The 20,817-nt window shown below is 43.6% G+C and overlaps 3 protein-coding genes across 8 annotated transcripts in view; 2 read left to right on the top strand and 1 right to left on the bottom strand.

The window, feature by feature from the left end:
• The window catches only part of tsga10 (testis specific, 10), a 16,830-nt gene extending 15,059 nt beyond the window's left edge, over positions 1-1,771 (top strand). Inside the window, exons 18-20 of the mRNA XM_048235651.1 lie at positions 188-292; positions 757-927; positions 1,573-1,771. Coding sequence (XP_048091608.1) covers positions 188-292; positions 757-927; positions 1,573-1,603 — 307 coding nt within the window. The 3' untranslated portion in view covers positions 1,604-1,771. The remainder of the gene's footprint in view (positions 1-187; positions 293-756; positions 928-1,572) is intronic.
• Positions 1,772-2,589: 818 nt separating this feature from the next.
• Positions 2,590-14,648, top strand: cracdlb (cracd like b). 5 transcript variants are annotated; one of them, XM_048235012.1, is made up of 12 exons: positions 2,597-3,158; positions 4,032-4,145; positions 8,346-8,407; positions 8,669-8,825; positions 9,236-9,371; positions 9,949-10,110; positions 10,261-10,314; positions 10,519-10,722; positions 11,631-13,293; positions 13,492-13,703; positions 14,074-14,146; positions 14,339-14,648. In XM_048235012.1, exons 3-12 carry the CDS (start codon positions 8,362-8,364, stop codon positions 14,488-14,490), a joined length of 2,859 nt encoding a protein of 952 aa, XP_048090969.1. In that variant the 5' UTR covers positions 2,597-3,158; positions 4,032-4,145; positions 8,346-8,361; the 3' UTR covers positions 14,491-14,648. The 5 variants fall into 5 exon arrangements, 3 of the variants coding, with proteins under 3 accessions (XP_048090970.1, XP_048090969.1, XP_048090968.1); XR_007192501.1 differs by lacking the exon at positions 4,032-4,145 and having other exon boundaries at positions 2,590-3,158; positions 13,492-13,726; positions 14,339-14,478; XR_007192502.1 differs by lacking the exon at positions 4,032-4,145 and having other exon boundaries at positions 2,590-3,158; positions 13,492-13,726; positions 14,342-14,432.
• An 803-nt stretch (positions 14,649-15,451) lies between these two features.
• unc50 (unc-50 homolog (C. elegans)) lies at positions 15,452-20,585 on the bottom strand. Of its 2 annotated transcripts, none has more exons than XM_048235014.1 (6): positions 20,488-20,585; positions 18,968-19,251; positions 17,944-18,064; positions 16,374-16,513; positions 16,150-16,257; positions 15,452-16,000 (listed from the first exon to the last, which is right to left on the bottom strand). In XM_048235014.1, exons 2-6 carry the CDS (start codon positions 19,245-19,247, stop codon positions 15,864-15,866), a joined length of 786 nt encoding a protein of 261 aa, XP_048090971.1. In that variant the 5' UTR covers positions 19,248-19,251; positions 20,488-20,585; the 3' UTR covers positions 15,452-15,863. The 2 variants fall into 2 exon arrangements, with proteins under 2 accessions (XP_048090971.1, XP_048090972.1); XM_048235015.1 differs by lacking the exon at positions 20,488-20,585 and adding an exon at positions 19,406-20,429.
• Positions 20,586-20,817: the final 232 nt, after the last annotated feature.

The following is a 20,817-nucleotide window of genomic DNA, read 5'->3' as shown; positions in this document are numbered from 1 at the left end:
TGCAATACCCCATGCACAGAAAACCATATGCACATAACACTACATCCAACACTCACAGAGTAGCACAGCTAAGAGGATCTTTATGAGATATCAGAGAGCATATCAGGGAGAGTGACTGTTAGACACCTCTCTCTCTCTCTCTCTCTCTCGCTCTCTCTCTCTCTCCCTCTCTCTTTCTCTCTCTCAGGAGCTCCCAGAGTAGAGAGGTGGCTCATCTGAGGACTCGGGCATCCCAGCTGGAGTCTGATCTGGAGATGACTAAGAAGCAGCTGGCCACGGAGCGCTTTGACAGGTAACACTCCAAGTGCATCAAGTTGATGTTTACTAGTAGAGACCTAAAGTGCAAAGGAAAGAAACAGCACACTTTGTTTCTAGTTACAGTGGACGTTTTCAAAGACGAAACGTGACCAAATTAAAAGCGTTCGGTGCAACAGTGTGTGCGGCTTCTTTCTATTTTACTCCATTACTTCTGTGACCAGCACCTCACTGAGAAGTGCAACTTACTAGTAAAGACCTACCCCTCTGAATACACCTCTCTCTCTCTCTCACTCTCTTTCTTTCTTTCTCTGTCTCTCTTTCTCACTCTCTCATTCTCTCTCCCTCTCCCTCTTTCTCCCTCTCTCTCTTTCTCTCTCTCTCCCTCTTTCTCTCTCTCTCTATGGGTATGGGTTGTTTTAAATGTTACCTGGTTTCCTTTTTTTGACTGTCAATAAAGGAACCTTAAAGTCTCTCTCATTCTCTCTCTGACCGTCTCAGAGAGCGGGCAGTGCAGGAGTTGCGTCGGCAGGGCCTGTCGTCCACCCTGTCGTCCACCTTGTCTTCGTCGCTGCGTCCCTCCTCTCCCTCACGCCGCTCTGTCAGCCCCCAGCGCCCCTGGTCCCCAGAGCGCCCCTACCACAGCACGCCAGAGCATCGCTCCCCTAAGCGGTCAGTCCTCTCACAAACACACACTCTCCCACTGTGTTAACAGCATTTAATGCTAGCACTTAAAATGCTCTCTAACTGTACACATAGAAGAAAGGTATTCACATTCAACACTACTGTTAACAAGCAGTATGGCAGGAGTGAGAGGGGTTGAGAAGGGTTGGTAAATACCTACGGCTGTGGTGCGGCTGTAAGCCCAAGTGCCACAGGTAGCCACAGCCGTGGGTATAACCTTTACCAATACAGTGTATATCGCAAATGTAAGTTTTAATTGTGTATCATATGAGAGAAATGATTTTTTTTTATGTTAATTTTGTGTTTTCCCCAAATATCAGATCTTTAGAAGTATTGTTATTATATTTAGAATCATTATACTGTTTAGAGCTGTAACAGACCAGCTGTGCTCCGGTCACTTAGCTGGGCCCATTCAGTGTAACTGTCCTCAGTGCTGATGTGTATTCACAGTTTCACTAAGTAAACAATATCAGTGTTTAAATGATAAAGCAGCTTCTGCAAATATGCTAGTCTAAGTTTCGATAACGTTCAGAATGTACATCATTCACATGAAGTTAGTATACTGTACGTGCTAAGTGCTGTAGCCACATGTTTACATTGTTGTCTCTGTGTTTTCTGAATTCATCACTACAGGAATGCCATACTGCGGGACCTGTATGACTGAGCGCCCCATCATAATGCAGTCTTTTGGTCGCTCAGTGTACTCTTAAAAAATTACATTTTTACTTTTTTTTACATATCAGTTATTTTCTATGAATTATACATGAACTTTCAAGAATAACACAGTATTGTGTCTGAATGTCTCAATAAATTGGTGGTGTTTTATACTGTTGAATAGACCAAAGTGTCCCTGAAACTAAGAATGCTCCAGTTCTCACACATTCTCACACACACACACACACACACACACAGAGAGAGAGAGAGAGAGAGAGAGAGAGAGAGAGAGAGATAGAGATGCACATAAACAAAAATAAAGGAATGGAGGGATACAACATAGAAATGAATGGAATTCGGTATTCATAATCACATTAGAAATGAATGGAGGAATTCAGTATTCACAATCACATTGAAGAGAGTAATAAAGACAAACGCATAAAGGACACTCATGAGCAAATGCACAGCAAAATGCAGACAAAAATGTTTCATCAAAAAAGGCTTTAAAAGGTTTATGAAGCTTATTTGTTTCATAACATGTCAATATCTTGATTCCTGTTGTGTGTGTTTTTTTTTTTACTAAAATATGACAATGCTTTACTCAAACATTGCTGTTGGGCTTATCTTTATCTGTACATCCCAATAAATACATTGAACTCTAGAGTCGACTGCTGAAAGGTGCAGTAAGGCATTTTAGTTGTCAGAATATTAAAATTCCTTTGGGCTAATTATTATTATTATTATTATAATCATCATCATTAGGTTATAGGTCTGGTAAATGCAAAGTAGTGTCAAAAAACTAAACCAGTGGTAGGTAGCCTACTTCTGACATAGAAGTCAAAGGTGGATCTAGGGTGAGTGGCATTTGAAGCTAAATCCTCACCCCTAAACCCTCCTCTCAGCTCTTCATTCAGTGCATTGTTAAGTTGGCTGATTCGTGATCTTTAATTTGCGTGTGAACTACGGTAGGCTACTACGATAAGATGCTTTGGAAAGGCATTAACGTCCTCCCTTACACTGACCTTCAAGCGGATTTGTTGGATACCGACGCGATTACATAACGTTTGTGTTGTATTCAGTCCTGTATGGGAACTGCGGTGGACACTATAACATATAGCCTGTAGGCTATGCTGTATGTCTCCGTTTACAAGCTACGGTAATATCCATTACTTATCTATTTTATTTACAAAATGCGTAACTTGGTCAAGAACACATCGTCCGTGTGATCATGTTGACCCTGATTTGTCTGTTCTACATGATTTGATTCGATTTGAGGTTGACGTCTTCACCGTATGGTTCAAGAAAGGCGGTCAACATGAAGAGGTCTGGTTGAGTTCAGAGCAGGTGTGCGCTTTTCACGAGTTGGAGGAGGTCCTTTTACACAGCCCCAGGGCTTCGACTGAGAATGAGGCGCTGGATTCTAAATGAGTAGATTTGAAGCAAATCAAAGGACAACTCCACACACCAAGAGCAGGATGAGACTTGCACTTTTGGCTATTCAGTAAACAGTAGTGGACATTCAACAGATTTTATGGTCGATGAGGACGTCGTTTTTCCACAGACAGGTAAGCTCTGAGCCGTCTCTTTCTCGGTCCACACGGCAGTTGCGTAATTGAGCCATCAGTAGCTTTACTGAAAAACGTAGCCTATTTATTTATGATTTATGCTGTGCTTGGATTTGGCAATTTACAGCTGAACTCGAACTGACATTATATCCTTACTGGTGGCTATGTGTAACACATTTCATTGCGTTAATTGGGCTATAGCCTACAACATAATAGTCTTGAGCGCATTTTTGTTTTGTGCAAGTGTATATATTGTGTACTTTAAGTGTTAGAGTATATTGTAATATTTTCTGATTAATTGCATTGGATAAGTAGACATATTTTACACTTAATAATTTGGTCATTAGTAATTTGAATGTTATAATTCATCTTACTGTGTCTGAACTAACTCAGTGCAGATAACACCTGTTATATGGATTGGTTTTCTATACCATGTCCCTCACAGACACAGTAAAGGTGGTTTATTCTATAGGTGGGTGTTTCTGTGTACATTATGTTATGGAAAAGGATGGGACAGACTATTTCAGGAGTTGACCTATAAGTTCATAGATACTGTCCTTTGCTCCTTGTGCTGTGTCTAGAATAAAGCAAAAGGTTCTCAGAGTGAGAGATTCTCAGATGATAAGTCTGGTTTTACAAAGGATCTTTTTTTTTACATTTCATTTTCTGGATTACTTTTATCAGTCATATCATTTGGAAGAACTTTGGTTCTCAGTCAGTGAGGTCCGTCTGGCTCTTGAGTGCATCATATCTGCAATCTGTATTTGCACATGGTGGGAGGTTGAGATGGAATTTAGATGGCTGCAGTTGGAGATGAGTCAGGGCAGTATATATATCATTCACGTCTGAATCTTAATCTGAATCTTACTGCAGGGATTTGTCTCACCTAGAGGTCCCACCCTGGTGTCATCAGGGTCACTGTAGGTGGACAGTGAGTCATGCTAAGGGTCCAAGATCAGGAACACTGAACAAATGAGTGAGCAACAGGTGAGTCCCAGAGGTTCTGTGTAGGCTGAGTTACAAGACAACTAGGGTGTAATGTTTTGTCATCGTGGGTGGGAGCTTTACAGGAGAGTCTCTCCTGAGAGTCTCAGGAGAGATAACGGCTGTCCAAAGGTCACAGAGAGACAACAGGTGCACTCGAGATCGAGAACAAAACCCAAGAGCGGGCCGGTCAGAAAAATGCTGTTAATGATCAAGCAGGTTTTCTTGTCTCAGAACCCGCTTCTGTCTCACCGTTAATGTTTAAAGAGTCTCTCATGGGGCTGCCACTAACGTCCAGGGAATCATTAAAAAAGCACAAACATCCTATTTATATTAAGTCTATCAAGTCCACAGATATTAAGGAATATCACAGGGGAGCACAATAAGCTACTTAGGAAGTGTGCTTGTGTACATAGACAAGTACGCGGAACTGATATTGCTGTAACAGTGTTGGACATGGTGTTCTTGCTGTTACAAAAGTGTCTGATATGCAATACTTGGTGAATGGCCACCTTCTGTTCTCAGACATCTTTGGAATGAAACAGGGTGCAGATTGGTCGTGAGTCTCCCAAATGATAAAACGTGCATTGGGAAGAATTTATAATGTGACAGAGGGATTATATAAAAATAGAACTGTAAAACAACAGTAGTAGCAAGTCTCATAAATGGATAGCTTTATCTCTCACGTGATAGTTTGTTATGCTGATGTCTGTGTGTGCAGGAATTGTTGCTAGGAGGCAGTGGAAAGTAGGATAAATGTACAAAACTCCATGTCCATGGCATGATCCTTGTCACCAGCCAGAAGTTTTTGACATGGTGTGTTTCTGTGCATGTCAGCATGACAGCATTGGTTGTGACCACTGTTAATTGTTCACTGTTCTCTGTTCTCTGTTCACTGTTCACTGTTCACTGAAGAGTGAATAATCAGCATGAATATAGCAACCATCCTCGACCCAGGAAATTAGAAGAACATCATAAACACATGACAGATTACATTATGAGTGTGCCTTTCTAGATTACATTATGAGTATGCCTTTCTAGATTACATTATGAGTGTGCCTTTCTTACCTAGTGATTTCGATCTCCCTCGGGGAAGGCATTGCCTGGTTGGTTAATCTTTCTGCTATTTATTGTTTCTAATTTGAATTTATTCTAGAAAGTTGAATAATAGTATTATAATATTGGTCCATTTAAGCAGATCTGTTATCACTTCAGTTTGTGCGACTGGGACAAACAGTAACAGAATATTGAAATTGACATTAAATCTATGGTACATGGTAAAGGGTTCATTTATTTGGCTGGGTAAGTTATTTTGGGCATCACATATCACCTTAATCTTGTCAACAATGTCTGGCAAATGTCCCTTTACTGCCCACACAGTGTGTGTTTGACCTAGTTGACCATCTTTACGTTGTCATGATTCCCAGTTTGTGTATGGGGAGAACCTTTTCTCTCGACCCCTGAGAGGTTCCCCCTTCACGGTAAAGCACTTTGGGAGCCCTGATAAAGCGCTATAGAAATGCAAGTTGTTGTTGCTGTTGTTGTTGTTGGTTATTATTACAACCCAGAACCAAACTCATTGGAATGTCATGCATCATCGTGTAATATCTAATGTCTGTTTTTATTTGGAGGTTTCTGTTAGGCAAGCTGCCTTTTGAGAGACAATATCCTGACTGGGGCATTTTGAAAGAGTTTCTGTCTAAAAGAGAGCTTATCTGTGTGTGTGTGTGTGTATGTGTGTGTGTGTGTGTGTGTGTGTGTGTGTGTGTGTGTGTGTGTGTGTGTGTGTGTGTGAGAGAGAGAGAGATTGAGACAGAGGGAAGAACAAAGGCTGTGTATACAGTGGGGACTAGTGTTAGAGAGCACTTGTGAGATCTGACACACACGCACGCACACAGACATAAACTCTCCGGTCACCTAGGTGACCTATTTCAACTTAAAGGCAGCCTTCTGTCATTCCCTAGACATATTGGAGTTCTAGAACTCAGACCTAGAAGTATTGGGAATGGCATGTCGGAGGAGGATTACACACTGTTTGGGTGTATTTTGGGTGTATTTTGGGATGCTACACAGCTCAACCTGGGAACTAGCCAGCTGGTGTTTGGGTTCACGCTGAATGGAAAAAAAAGAAAAAGTGATAAAGCCAACTGCTTCAAATAGTGAATGTACTTGCTCACCTACCCACCTCACCCCCAACCCCTCTTATGACACACACACACACACACACACACACACACACACACGCACGCATACTCTCAGCTTTGCACAAGTTTTCAGGTGGGTTTATTGCTTGTGCTTTGTGCTGTGCCTTCAGTAAACATTGGGCCGTTTTATAGGTCCGCCTGCACTTGCACAAAGGCCTTTGTGGACCGAGAACAGTAATCACAGATCCCCAGATGGACAAAGCGAGCGTGGGATCTCCAAACTGCTGGGTCACACAGTGGTCTCCTGTTGGCCTGTCTGGTGCGGTCAGTCTGTTGTGCAAGCAGGATATTAAAACACAAAGTAATTACACCACCATGGAGCTCCCTAAACCGCTACTCATAAGTGACGACCTGACTGAAAATGAATCTTAAAGGGAAACTCCGGTCCAACAACAACCTAGGGTCCATTTGCGGATGATGACGAGTGTACATTTTCGCTTGGGACCAAAATGACTCTAGGTCGTTGTTAGAGCGGTACACAGCTGTGTCTGTGTGCAGCACCACTCTCTGTGCGTCTGGTGTCTTTTCTCTGGCACCGCCCCCGGTGCAGGTGGAAAAACATGACGCCACCAGGTGCTCTTGGGACTCGGGGGTCAGGGCTGCCAGGTAGAGATGCCTTTCAGCTGGAGCCTCAGGTGAAGCTACACCTCTTGCGTCAGACCGCAGGAAGCTGGTTCCAATCTCACATAACAGGGCTGAGTGCCTCTGAGCTCTCCCCCAGACAACACGTCTCAGCTCAGTCCCTGGAAAGGCGTCTTCTCCAGGGTAGCAGGACGTGTGAGCTGCGGAGATCCCCTTACAGCCAGCCCTGCCAGGTGTGAGAGGAGGTGAGAGCTAATGACGTAAATAAATCAGGTGTAGGGGGTAACATTGTCTGTCTTCGAGCGGAAAAATAAATCAGGTGCAGGGGTAACACTGTCTGTCTTCGAGCGGAGTTGCCAAGCCATGGACCTGCGTCCACTCCAGCTCCCTGACCGCACGGAGCAGAACCTGGCCTGCTCTTTTGGGGACAAAAGCCCCATTGTTTGTTGTTGCTTCAGGCTTCGCTATATCAGATGTCCTCTCCCCGGCTCACACACACACACACACACACACTCTGCACTAGTGTGGTTCAGTGAGCTCAGCTCTGCCCTTTGCCGCTACTCTGGGGAGAGAGTGGTATCCTAGAGAGTAATGGCCAGTTGGATCGCCGGGCGAGAGCTTTATGTCCTGTGTGTCCTAGGGGAGAGAGTGGTATCCTAGAGAGTAATGGCCAGTTGGAACGCCGGGGCGAGAGCTTTATGTCCTGGTGCGTGTCCAGAAGGATTTAGAGCGGAAGTTGCGTCCAAACAGCCCGTCTCCTGGCTATTTAATGTCACACATCACGTCAGCTCGGAGACTGCTAGGCAACCAGTGCTTCCCTTCTGTGCCAAAGTCAACGAAGAGGCCCTGTCATTTAGGTTCAGCCTCGTCAGAGAGAGAGAGTGAGAGAGATAATGTTCTTAGTTGAATTCATGAAAATCTTGTGATAAAAATAGAAAATCTGAGAAAGTGTTTGGTTTCACAGAGAATAACAGGTAAGGTAGGATGAGAATATGAATGTTCTCATTCATTTTAAAGTAAGACAAACAACATTATTTTATTCATAGAAATATATCATGTCAGACATGGGTTGAAGTGGTTTTAGAACAGCAGTAAACATTTGCATTGGTTAAAAATCTGTAGGATTGTTGAAGAGGATCATCTGTTTATTCATGCAAAGCTTGTTTTCATCTCTACATTCACAGCTGCAGAGCTTGGTACTCTTTTTTTTATCACTAATTCATAGTGCCCCTCTCTGTGAGCAGGGAATCTCTGAGAGAACATGTCAAAATGAAGCAGCAAAGTAAATGTTTCAATAACTGCCAGTCCAAAAGTAACCAGTACACTTTTATATCTTCAAGCAACATTGCAACAAATATGTATTTGTTTTAATATGTATGTAATATGTATGTTTGTAATTTTGTCTCTCAATGTCCAGATTTCCAAGTAAAACTATGTACAGAAGCACGGAGGTGGAGCGTGGTGGGGAGGATGTCCCAGGTGAGAGGATGACCTCTGCTCTTGACTCTGCTCTTGACCTCTGCTCTTGAATGTGTCTGCACATACACAACACACTGATGATGGCCTAGGGCCCAGATGCATACGTTTATTGAAGACATGCTGCAATAAAGACTTATCAAGCGCTAATGCTTGAGAGTGCGGTTTTCAACTCTGCCTACACATAAAAACATCATTAAAACCATATTCAGTCACGATACCTACACATTCAGGTGCTGAGTAGAAGTGGCTTTTTCTCCTCAGGACGGAAGAAGTCCCGGTTCAAAGCGCTCAAGTCACGCCTGTTTGGGAGGCTGAGGAGGAAGGACACGGACGGCGTGATAAAGCCCAGTCAGTCCGCCAGTGACATCATGGCGCCCGAGGCTGCCAGGGGAGGTTACGACTCCGAGGAGGATTCTCTGTAAGACTGCATCACCTTGCCTAGTCTGGAGCTATTTTAGGCCTGTTTACCAACGGGAATATGACGTGACCGTCAGACTTCTTCAAAATATATTCAGCTAGAGTGACATTAAAGAGTAGGACCTGTGGTTATGTTATGGAAGGGCAAGAATAACTGTATTTCCATGTCTACATTTTGTCAAGTATACAGTATGTATGATATGTATTCACCTAATTTTACATTTAACATAATGTCCTTATTAAAGATACAAACATGATTGATGCTTCACACAGAATAATCAAGCAATATATTTTCTAGCAACTGCTAATATCAGTGTAATCTTATGAAATGTATCATTCAAAGAGTTAATAGAAAGCCAAGGTCAAGTCAAGGCCAACATCACAGCCATATTATGTTGTGTTTGCCCACAGCTGTCCCAGGGGGACATTAAGCTCGAGAGCCTTGTCCCATGACAGCATCTTCTTGGCTGATCAGGCTCAGAGCTCCTCAGAGTCAACTCGCGTCCTGTCACAGGAGAATGTCCACAGCAAAATCAAAGCCTTACAGGTCAGTCAGAATAACACAGGCCAGGGGTACCATAACTGCAGTCTGAAGTCGAACCAAGCCGAACATCATCATACGCATTGTACGTCTTCATTTGTTTATGTTTATGTTTATGGTATGTGGCAGACACTGTCCAAAGCGACTTACAGTATATTTACATGTCCTTACATATCCTTATACTGTTATATCCTTACAGTTTATTTGCCACCTATAAATACACTTAGGCTATATAGAACACATACACTGTGTTAGTATAGGGAAATTCCACGGAAAATTTACTTTTTGTCACATCCATAACGCCAGTGAAATGCCTTGGCATTTGTATGATGTGAATGACAACATTAATTTTTTGTGCATTTTTTCTCATACATTCTTCTGCCAAAAATAGCAAATGCTCAAATTTCATGTAATCATTCACATCATACCACACCATCACACTTTACTGGCGTTATGGATGTGGAATTCACATTATGGAAGTTACAAAAAACGTAATTTTCCATGGAATTGCCCTATACTGTAGTGTGTTGTTGTGTAAGTGTGTCTGAAAAAGTCATATTTCATATTGTAACTGACTTGACAGATGAAGCTGCAACAGCAGAACTTCCACCTGGGGCCTCCTCCCCTGCTGATCCCCAGCAAGCGGCAGGAGGACTCGGGAGCGACCTCGGACGACGACGGCTTACCACACAGCCCGCCGGAAATCTCCTTCCAGGATGGAGGAAGACACACCTCATCCTATAAGGTACCCAAAACATCTGAGCAAAGGATTTACACATATTCAGGAAACAATGAATAACAACGAGGCCAGTAACAGTGTATTTGTCATGAGGTAAAAACCCTTGTGAGGTAACATGTGTCTCTCTCCGTGTCTCCTGTGTCTGCGGACGCTCAGAGGAATCACAGCTCCCTCAGCCTGGCTGGAACTGGCAGTGAGGAGGAAGAGCAGGTGAATGACCATTCTGTGGGTTGATCCACAGTCAACCTATTATTCTATTAGTATTTGTCATAGACATACAGTGCAGTCTATAGTATTTGTCATAGACATACAGTGCAGTCTATAGTATTTGTCATAGACATACAGTGCAGTCTATAGTATTTGTATTTATTATTTGTGACCCCCTACACTTTCAAATGCTGGCTTTTCCCTCAGACTTCCTCCAGGCCTCTCTCGCCGCTGTCCCGGCCGTCCCTCAGAGCCAGCAGCCCCACACGCACGGCCGCGTCGTCCCCTCCTCCTGACTTCAGCTCTCCAGCTCAGTTCACGTCCAGCCTGGACACGTCGGCCGCACGTCACAAGATGGCCGTCAAGCCCCGAAACCAGAGACCCAGTAACAAAGCGAAGAAGATGTCTTCTGTAAGATCATACAATATAAGGTTACACTTCACTTGACTGTATCGACATAAGAGTGACATGACACTGTCATCAACATGTCATAAACAAACGTTTATGACATAACGCTTCTGTGGTGGCATTCGGTTTTTTGCATTACAAGTTAGTGTTAGGGTTATGGTTAGGGTTAGAGGTTAGGGTTAGGGTTAGGGTTCATGTGTCATGATAGTGTCATGTTCATGACATTGTCATGACACTCTTATGTCGATACTGTCAAGTGTTACCCAATACAATCCTGTGTCCTGTAGATGCCTTCTGTAAGATCATAATACAGTCCTGTGTCCTGTTTATCAGTCCCAGATGCCTTCTTTCATGTCAGACAAAACGTCCTGTTTATCAGTCAGCTCAAAGGAGATTGTTTAAGAGTAGACTTTATTGCCACATGGTTTTCTTACTCTCTCTTCGAGATATTTTATTACTAATAGTAAACAGTCAATGAAACTGCATCGTCTGAATCACAGCCCCACCCTAGACTTGAATCCGTAACTTTGACCATTGGAGTGATGTTTGGCTGGGAGGGATGTTTGCTTCAAATCTATGATGCATCGCTGTATCCATAGGCCACTGTAACATCAACTAGAAATGCACAACAGTGCATCAATTTAGGCGTGGGCCATTTGAAAATAGATCATTATATATAATGGCTTTGAAGGTTACTGGTACATTCAGGCACAGAACACTTCCTTACTCTTTAAAAGCCCTTTAATTATCACTGTTATAATGATTGCTGAGCAGGTGCAAACACAGTACTGTTGACACAGCACTATTGACTTTTTGTTTTTTTATTTGCGAATGTTGTACAAGACAAACATTTTGATTTCCTGTCGAGTAGAAGCAGTTAATGGTTGTCTTTTGTCTTGTGGGGGATGCAGAGTGTGCTCCGGCCGCGCTCAGAGAGCATGCACGACCTGGTCCAGGTGCTATCGGAGGGAGAGGAGGACGGGCTGGACGGAGCCGGCCCGTCCGAGGAGAGATCTCGCTTCCGCTCCCACTCCACCCAAATCGGCGTGAGCGACAGGGAACGATTCACTTTCCTGGAGCTCCGGGCGGACAGAGAGTACAGTTTGTCACCGCTTCCACAGGAGGAGCACTCGCCCACGCCTGACCCAGAGGATCGCATCCCCAGAGCCAGTTATGCCCTGGTCCTCAGCGAGGACGAAGACCCGGAGCAGACAGACCCTGAGGTGCGGGTCACTCCAAACCCTCTGTATCTGCAGCCCATGCCTGAAGACCTGCAGGCCGAGCCCTCTGATTTCACCCCTGCCCCTGAGCTGGAGTCCACATTGCCTGAAACTACAAAGACAGAGCCTGCGACCACGGAACGTTCCAGAGATGAGGAGCATGAAGAGGAGGAGGACGCTGAGGATCTAACAGAAGCACACAAACAACTGGACACCACTGAGGGAAATCTGCTGCCTAATGTCACTCCTTCCCGACTGGACTTAGAGATTCCTAAGCTGTATGAACAGAGTGTGGATGACCATGAGCAGTGTGTGGATGACCTTGAACAGAGTGTGGATGACCTTGAACAGAGTGTGGATGACCTCGAGCAAAGTGTGGATGACCCTGCAGGTGAATATAGGCCAACACAGGAAGCCGAGAGTGTCCCCTCTGGAGAGAAGAGGAAGAGTCTGGTCAGCGACGTGAGCCTACAAGCTGTCAGTCAAGCAGACACTCTCACCAAATATCAGCCTGTTGCAGCGCCTCGGGTCAGCAAGCCCACGTCAGATCTCTCATACACTGTCCCCCTGAGAAGGGGAGCAGAGAGCTCAGCTGAGAGTGACAAAGAGATCTCCGCACACCCTGAGGTTGTACTTAGAGCGAGAGTGACCCCTGCAGGTCAGGAAAGTCAAATGCTCCTGGACAATGAGAAACGTCGACCAAATTCTGGGTCTTTTTCTATATCTTCAGCACGACGTCGCTCCAGAGTTGTTGATAGTGGGGAATGGATAACCAATCCAGAGGAGGTAAGGAAGCCTGTAGAGCCAGCATCTAGAGCTCCTTTAAACAATAAAGACATACCAGAGAAGCGTAGAGAGCAACTAGAACAGAAAACCAAAGAAGCCGCACAGAGACACCAGTTAGCTCCAGAGAAGAGAGGCAGTCTGAGGAGAGAGATTGTGCCAGACGGTGCCGTCACTAGAGCGGCGGAGGAGAAGATGGACGAGCGCTCCAGGGACGCCAAACGAAGGACAGAGACAATGGAGGAGAAGAGGAACGCGTTTGGGGTGACCCTGCGCACTACATCCCTGTCTCTCAAGTACCGCTCAGAAACAGCCCAGTCCGAAGCCAAATACAAACGGCACAGCCTGGAGGCCAGCAACAAGAGGGCCATCTCTGAAGATCTGCCAGGTCAACACACAGGAAACCTTCAGTCTTCCAGAGACACGGCCAGCTCAACTATGAGGGCAGAAGCTCCAAAAAAGTCCTTCGGGCTCAGAAAGAACCCTTCCATGAGCTCAGACTCTGGCCCAACTGCTACTTCTGCAGAAGATCTTAAAAGCAAAGACTCAGCTTCCACAACCAGACCGTGGGGTACGTTTCCCCCACACTACTCACACCAAGGCCTCATTAACTTATCTGTCTCACTGTAATACAGCAGCTTGCAGCATTATGTAAACTGGACCATGTAGTGGGCATTCACCATGTAACTGCTGCCTGATTTGGAGAGGCGATTTGTAAGTATGAACTGATGTTGACCTTTGGGTGAGTTGCTGTTATTTTGTTCTGCAGATCGAGGTTCCACTGAGGGTCTGACCACAGGTGCAGCCCTACAGAAAACCGCCTCCACACCAACACCACCTAAGCTGCCAGCCAAACCATCCACACTACCACCAGCACCAAAGCCCACCCCCAGAGTAGCCACCGACAGGCCACTGAGCTCCTGGGGGACAGACAGGACAGCAGCGGACAGGAGGTGTGATTGGGCAAACATGGGCGATAAAGTAAGGCTCTGTTTTGGTTTAAGGTAACCATTAATATTTACGATCTAAATGATTCATTTTACTGATATGAATATCAGGGTTGTGCAAAATTTCAATTGCAATTCTGCTTCCTGCTACCTCAATTGAAATGCAAGTGAAATTCAAACATTGAATCGGAATTTAAGAGCCAGTTTCAATTCAATTCTGGAATTTTGCACAACCCTGATGATGAATATATCATACATATTATATTATATATATGAATTCCATATGTCATAGTGCACAGCCATGCATATTAAAGTCCCTGCTAACTACACATTTAGTATGTACTGTGTGTGTGTGTTATAGCTCTACACTATAACTGTAGCTCTCCCAACTGTCTTCTCTGCAGAAAGCCACTGTGAGCAAGATGAGTGACAGAGCCGCATGTGGAGACTCCCAGACCAAGTACATTTCCAAACCAGGTGCCGTTTCGTTCCTTACAGGTGTAGATGCAGCATGCAGTATAACAATGTTATGTTCTGGCGGGCATCAGAGGGTTACATCAAAATGAGTCCATTAGATAATGATTGACATGGTTGGAATGGAAATGAGGAGGAGCTACAGTCCAAACTCCATAGCTCACGGACCCAATTTGTCTGCATCCTGTTTTACAGCAGCAGGATGTTCTGATAGTTCCGGGTCACAGGCGTCCTCTTCACCATCCCTACAACAATCCGCCAGGGGTCAGCCATCTTGGATGGAGCTTGCCAAGAGAAAGTCTTTAGCATGGAACGACAAGACTGACAGCAGACACAACTATGAATAAGACCTTGGAACTTGGAGCACTGTCAGGACCCTGAGCAGGTTGCTCTGTGACTGGACCTAGTAGTTACTGTAGGCATATGACTACCATGAACCAGTTATGATATCTCCTACTGGTACCTTTCTTTCTCTTTGCACAATAAATCATGCCTTTCTAAATCACTGCCTTCATGTTCATAACACAGTAGTTATTACAACCTTGGCAGATAAGCAACTGACAAGAAGCTAAAGGTTTTCACAGCAATGTTTCATTATGGAGGTGAAGAATAAACACATTATAATGATCTTCCCAACTTTATATTTAACCATATCGGTGTAAAAACTAGTGATGCACCATTTGTGAAATTCTTAGCCGATACCGACACTTAGCTTGATATAACAATTTGGTCAACAGCTGATAGAAATACTGATGTTTTTTATTTATTTGTTTAGTTGTTAATTACACCCTTTAGAGGGTGCGAAACAAAAATAATCAGAAAAAAATAACTGAGCCATCTGAACTTCTGCACATAGCGCCGTTTACCTCGTGCAGAATTGATGTGATATCGGCCACTGCCATCAGTCATATGATTTGCCAATGGGTCAATACCAGCCAACAAGGCCGATATCGGCCACTGCCATCGGTCATATGATTTGCCAATGGGTCAATACCAGCCAACAAGGCCGATATCGGCCCATACCGATGTTAGGTCGACCGATATATCGGTGCACCCTTAGTTAAAACATGTCTGCTATTAACAGTGCTTCACAGGATAATATGCTGTGGAGATATGTAGTCAACATTAACAACAAGCTTCGGGTACTGTATACATGAGCACGTACAGGACTGCTTCATCATATTTTATGTGAAACACAGAAACTGAATACCACAAATAGACCAACTCTGCCTGTGGACATTGCACCGAATGCAGACATTTGCTTAGCCAACAGAAAATAATAGTTTTTAACCAGAGGTCTATTCAATCAACTGTAAAAAAGGAAACCCTTTATTGAAGGTGCTGTGATAGACAATTGGGAATGTACAATCTGAGGAAAAAAATTTACCAGAAAACTCTCTCAGGCCTGTCCTGATCATACGCAAGTCATCAAATGCAAGTCAACCACTGATATTCTGCTCCTCCATCTCATCAAGCAGAAATTTCTTCTTGCCAAGTTAAAAAGAAACAACCAAAATCTTATAAACAATCCATCATCACTTTTTTCACCTTTGTATCTACAACCACAGTAGTATTTACATGATGTACAAAAATCACGGCACACACAGGCCCTCTCTAAAAAAAGAAAAACAGCGAAAGCAGGTCTTTCTGCTCGTCCCCAGAGAGTCTTTGAGTGGCCCAGCTGGGCCTGGGGCGGACCAGGGGCAGTCCAGGGACCCTCCTACTGCACCCGGTACTTGTAGAACCAGCAGAGGCCCTTGGTGAAGTTCCAGCCCAAACAGACAGACAGGACGTAGATGAGGCCGAGTAGGGCGAACGGGTAGAGAAGCACTACGGTGTTCTTCAGGAACGGCAACGCTGTGGACACACACACACACACACACCTCATGAGGCACACTTGAAGCATACTTCCTCTCACCAATGAGAATCTTAAGTATACTCTTGGGCTTTTTAATTCAGATGATTTTTTTTTTTATTATAGAATAGAACAACACACACCACCTTACCATTGTAGCCTAGAAAGGTGATGTAGACATAATATCCAATGGCGATCAGCCACATGGTGTTTCCCACAAAGTAACCCACAAACCAGTCGGAATTGATGACTACAATATCTGAGGGGAAAAAAAAAACATTCAAAAACAAAAACAACATTCAGGGTCACACACTTGCACCTCAGCTCCAAAACTCTGTATTGTCGACGACGTTCTGCAGTGCGCTCCGTACTCACGATTAATGAAGAAGAGTTGCAGGAAGTGGAGGATGACGAGCAGAGGGTAGAAGGCATTGAGGTGGACATCAAAGGCATAGCCCCATTCCACATCATAATCCTTGCAGGGCTGCTTTATCAGGTACTTATTGGTGATCACCCTGGAGGAAAACACCCATTATGATGAATGCTATTCTAATATCCTATTGCACAATAGCATGTTCTATAGCAGTGGTTCTCAACCCTTTTTCAGTGATGTACCCCCTGTGAAATATTTTTTCAGCCAAGTACCCCCTAATTTTGCCGGCTCTGGTTTGGCCTTCTTTGCCACTTGTCCCCCTGTGTTTTCACAAGAATTACCGCTACGCTTCAACCACGACTCCATCGTTTGAGTTTTGACAGTGATTGACAGATAATGGTGGGTGGCATGTGACAGGATGGGTCCATCCTGGTATGGGGGGGGACTCTGGGTTTTTAGGATAATGAAATTGAATAGCCTTATGAAATATAAAATTAATTTTATGAACTTATATTTTCCTGAAATATTTATTAAATAATTGTTTTTAAAGTATTTTTGCATGGATTCTACTTTTTAAATATATGTATATTTTAAAATCTCACGTACCCCCTGGAGTGCCTTCACGTACCACTGTTCTATAAAGTACCGCAGCCATGACGTAGCGTTGTCAAGGCAGCAATTTTTACTGGATCTAAACAAGTCAGATGGATCTAAACAAATCTAACCACGGAGGTGACCATAGTGGTGGCTTTCTTAATCTATTAAAATATTTTTACGTTTCTGAGACGTTGGTACATTTTCTTTTACACTGTAGGACTCACATACTACAACACATATTCATACCAACACGATCAAATTTGTGATTACAGAGTTTTGTTCTAGCATGGGTTTCATTCGTAAAAAAAACCCATTATATGTGAAAATCTTATTAGAACGGCAAATCAAACTACTACAGACATGAGCAGTTTATCATGTGTAGATACACAGAAAAAGAATTTGTGTGTTCAAAATAATAGTATATCGGCCAGTATATCAGTATAACAGTATATCGGCCATCAGTGTATTTCACTGTGTTAAAAGTTGGCAAACTGTAAGTATAAGTATAAGTATAAGTATATATACTTTTTTGATCCCGTGAGGGAAATTTGGTCTCTGCATTTATCCGAATCCGTGAATTAGTGAAACACACTCAGCACACAGTGAACACACAGTGAGATGAAGCACACACTAATCCCGACGCAGTGAGCTGCCTGCTACAACAGTGGCGCTCGGGGAGCAGTGAGGGGTTAGGTGCCTTGCTCAAGGGCACTTCAGCCATTCCTACTGGGCAACCCTCCGGTTACAAGTCCGAAGCGCTAACCAGTAGTCCACGGCTGCCCCTCAAACTGAATTCTATCTTATCAGAAAAAGAACACAGAGTATCACTACAGCTCAAGAGTGGCACAACTGTCTGATCTAGGGGATAGTTTGTGACCTCTAACCGGAGGTTTGTTCTGCTTTATGAACGTTTCTCTACAACGTACATATGGATTACAAACAGTAATCCATATGTACTGTTTCTTGCCAACTCACCACATGAGAGTGGAGATGAGTAGCCCCACGCCGATGCAGTCGATGAACACCACCCACAGAAGCAGCTTCAGCGTCTCCACGAAGCCCATGTCCAGAACGAGCCCGAAGCCAATGGTGGACACTGTAGAACAGGAGCAGAGACAACAGCTGTAACAAAGATCTTAGACTGCAACCACCATCAACCTGCTGTAACAAAGATCTTAGACAACAGCCATCATCAACCTGCTGTAACAAAGATCTTAGACTGCAGCCACCATCAACCTGCTGTAACACAAAGCTTAGACAACAGCCATCATCAACCTGCTGTAACAAAGAGCTTAGACAACAGCCATCATCAACCTGCTGTAAGAAAGAGCTTAGACAATACAGCCATCATCAACCTGCTGTAACAAAGAGCTTAGACTACAGCCATCATCAACCTGCTGTAAGAAAGAGCTTAGACTACAGCCATCATCAACCTGCTGTAACACAAAGCTTAGCATATTTCAAATAGACCACTAAAATGAACAAATTATTAGATGATATTATATACTCTCTCTAGGTCATTCTGTGTCAAATCAGATAAGGCGGTTGCTGCACCATCTCAGATACTAGTTTAACCTTGTCTATATCAGGAATTGATCCCAAAGCCAAGGCCTGTAAAATGTTTCTGTTCAAATAGCTCTTGATGGTATTTCAAGTTTACAGGAAAAAATGTCAACAATTCCCAAATTATATTCCATACCAATCATACCATGCAGATTATCCCCAACAAGCCCTAAAGACTCCATCCCCTTAGAATTAGAAGGTTCTATCTGACATTTTTGTCAAAATTGAGTTATTTACATATTCTTATTCTGTGACACCTTAAGAAGATGAGGTGAGGTGTTTCTTGTAGTTGTATGCATTTTTGGACATTATATCTGAAGAGGTTTGTTCCACTTATCAGTATAACTCTATGGAATTCTAAGACTTTGAAGCTCAATATCTCAGAACTACTCAGAACGTAGATAGAACCCTATAATTCCACTGTCAAGACACTGACCACAAAGCCAGATGCTGAGAAGGACCAGGAAAGCCGGATCGTCTCGCGCCCACTGGTCTTTGGTCTGCTTGCGGTAGTGGAAGTTGCGGTACACCCTCTGTGGCGAGGTGAACAGGTAGAGCATCTGCCAGATGGCAAAATCAAAGTCCATCTGCTTGAAGTGGAGAAGCCGTCGCAGGTACTTGTAGCGTTTGGCGCCCGCCGTGTGGCGAACAGAATCACGGGAGCCCAGGCTACCGTTGCCATGGCTCTGGGGGGTGTAGGAGGTGGTCGGCAACATATTGCTAGAGGACAGATGAGAGTACATCAATATTCATCAGGGCTAATACATTTTTTTGTTTGTTCTAAAAGCCAAGGTAACAATAACAAACGGTTTAGATGAGGTTGAAGACACACAGACACACACACACACACATCAGGCCTAACACGTTAAATTACCTTTTTTAGTTGTAAATGTCAAGATTACAGGAACAAACGATTGTGAGTTTTCTTTCGAATGAGCCTTGAATGAACGTCAAGATGGGAAACTTTTCATATTTTTTCCTTTCCCTTCTTTTTAACTTCATCTTATTAGACATTTTGAGTGTGATGAGGTTGACTGACTGACAACCTGGATGGTAACAGCATGCAACTTATTCCACTGCATCTTTTCAGACAAATGTTAGTAGTTCCAAGACACAGGGAGGATCTTACAGGATGTTGAAAATTCCACACTTCACAGTCAGTCAGGGTCTGGTGATAGACCAGGCTACAGCGAGGGTAGGTACACAGATTGACAAAACTTGGAAGTCAAAGAGGTGACTTATCAGACTTTGCTGATATTTTTACTGAAGTGTTAAGTTCTAAAAAGCTGCTGTATGACGCATTCCACACACTAACGTCGAGTTGTTGGTCAGGCAGTTATGTTTGTCAAGGAGCAAATGCTGACATCAGAATTCTATCCTTGACATCTAATTAGAGAACATGTCTAACGTTACGTCAAGAAGGTCTCCATGGACAACAACAAGGAAACGTTCATGTGTGAGATGAACAACTTCAACTTCAACAGTCAAAAACTCATCAAATTTAGCGATGCAATGTTAGGTGGCTAGTTAACGATCCCATAAACACAGATACCACACCTTGTCACAGTCAGAACTTTGTAGCCTGCATCCAAATGTGTAGCTATGGGTATTTAGAACAGATATACTAGGTAGGTTAGCTCTAGCCCTATCCATTTTTTGTCTTGGGTTAGGGTTTATCGTGGATTTATTAACATCCTGCAAAGGTCAATATTCATACACTAGGACTATGAGACAGAACTTCGATGAGAATATAACGTTAAGTTAACAGTAAGTGACTAGTATTACAGTCAGTTATTATTGGCTATGGCTAGCAGCTAGAGTCTAGACTAACGTTATTGTGTGACATCTGAGTGTACAGTTCCTATATATTGGGGCTCTTCACTAGACACCGAGGGAATGGCAGTCCGATAAGGATCATATGATTGAATTTTAAGACTATTAAGCCAAATAACCAACCTGCAAGACCGGTTAGCCCTCCGACAGCAGTCTTGATAACGTTAGCTCCCCTTCTACCTTCGTCAGTACTAAATTAGAACTTCCTGCTTCAAACTGAACACGTAGCAACATCCGGTAGGAAACACCGTAGTGCACACTGGGTTTTGTAGTTCCTATATGAAGTCTCATCAATCAAAAGTGTTAAGAAAACTGTTAGCTATCTGAAAACAATATTCTTACCAGCAGGTACTGTGTTCTCAATACTGAATACACTAACAATATGCTAAAAATCGCCTTTTGAAAAGTGCATTCTGGCCTTTTGGCCTATTGATAGTGATTCTGTTGAATTGC

This window comes from Alosa alosa, chromosome 23, assembly GCF_017589495.1.
Source record: "Alosa alosa isolate M-15738 ecotype Scorff River chromosome 23, AALO_Geno_1.1, whole genome shotgun sequence".
In the NCBI taxonomy this organism is placed as follows: Eukaryota; Metazoa; Chordata; class Actinopteri; order Clupeiformes; family Clupeidae; genus Alosa; species Alosa alosa.
This window is presented reverse-complemented; position numbering and strand designations above follow the sequence as displayed.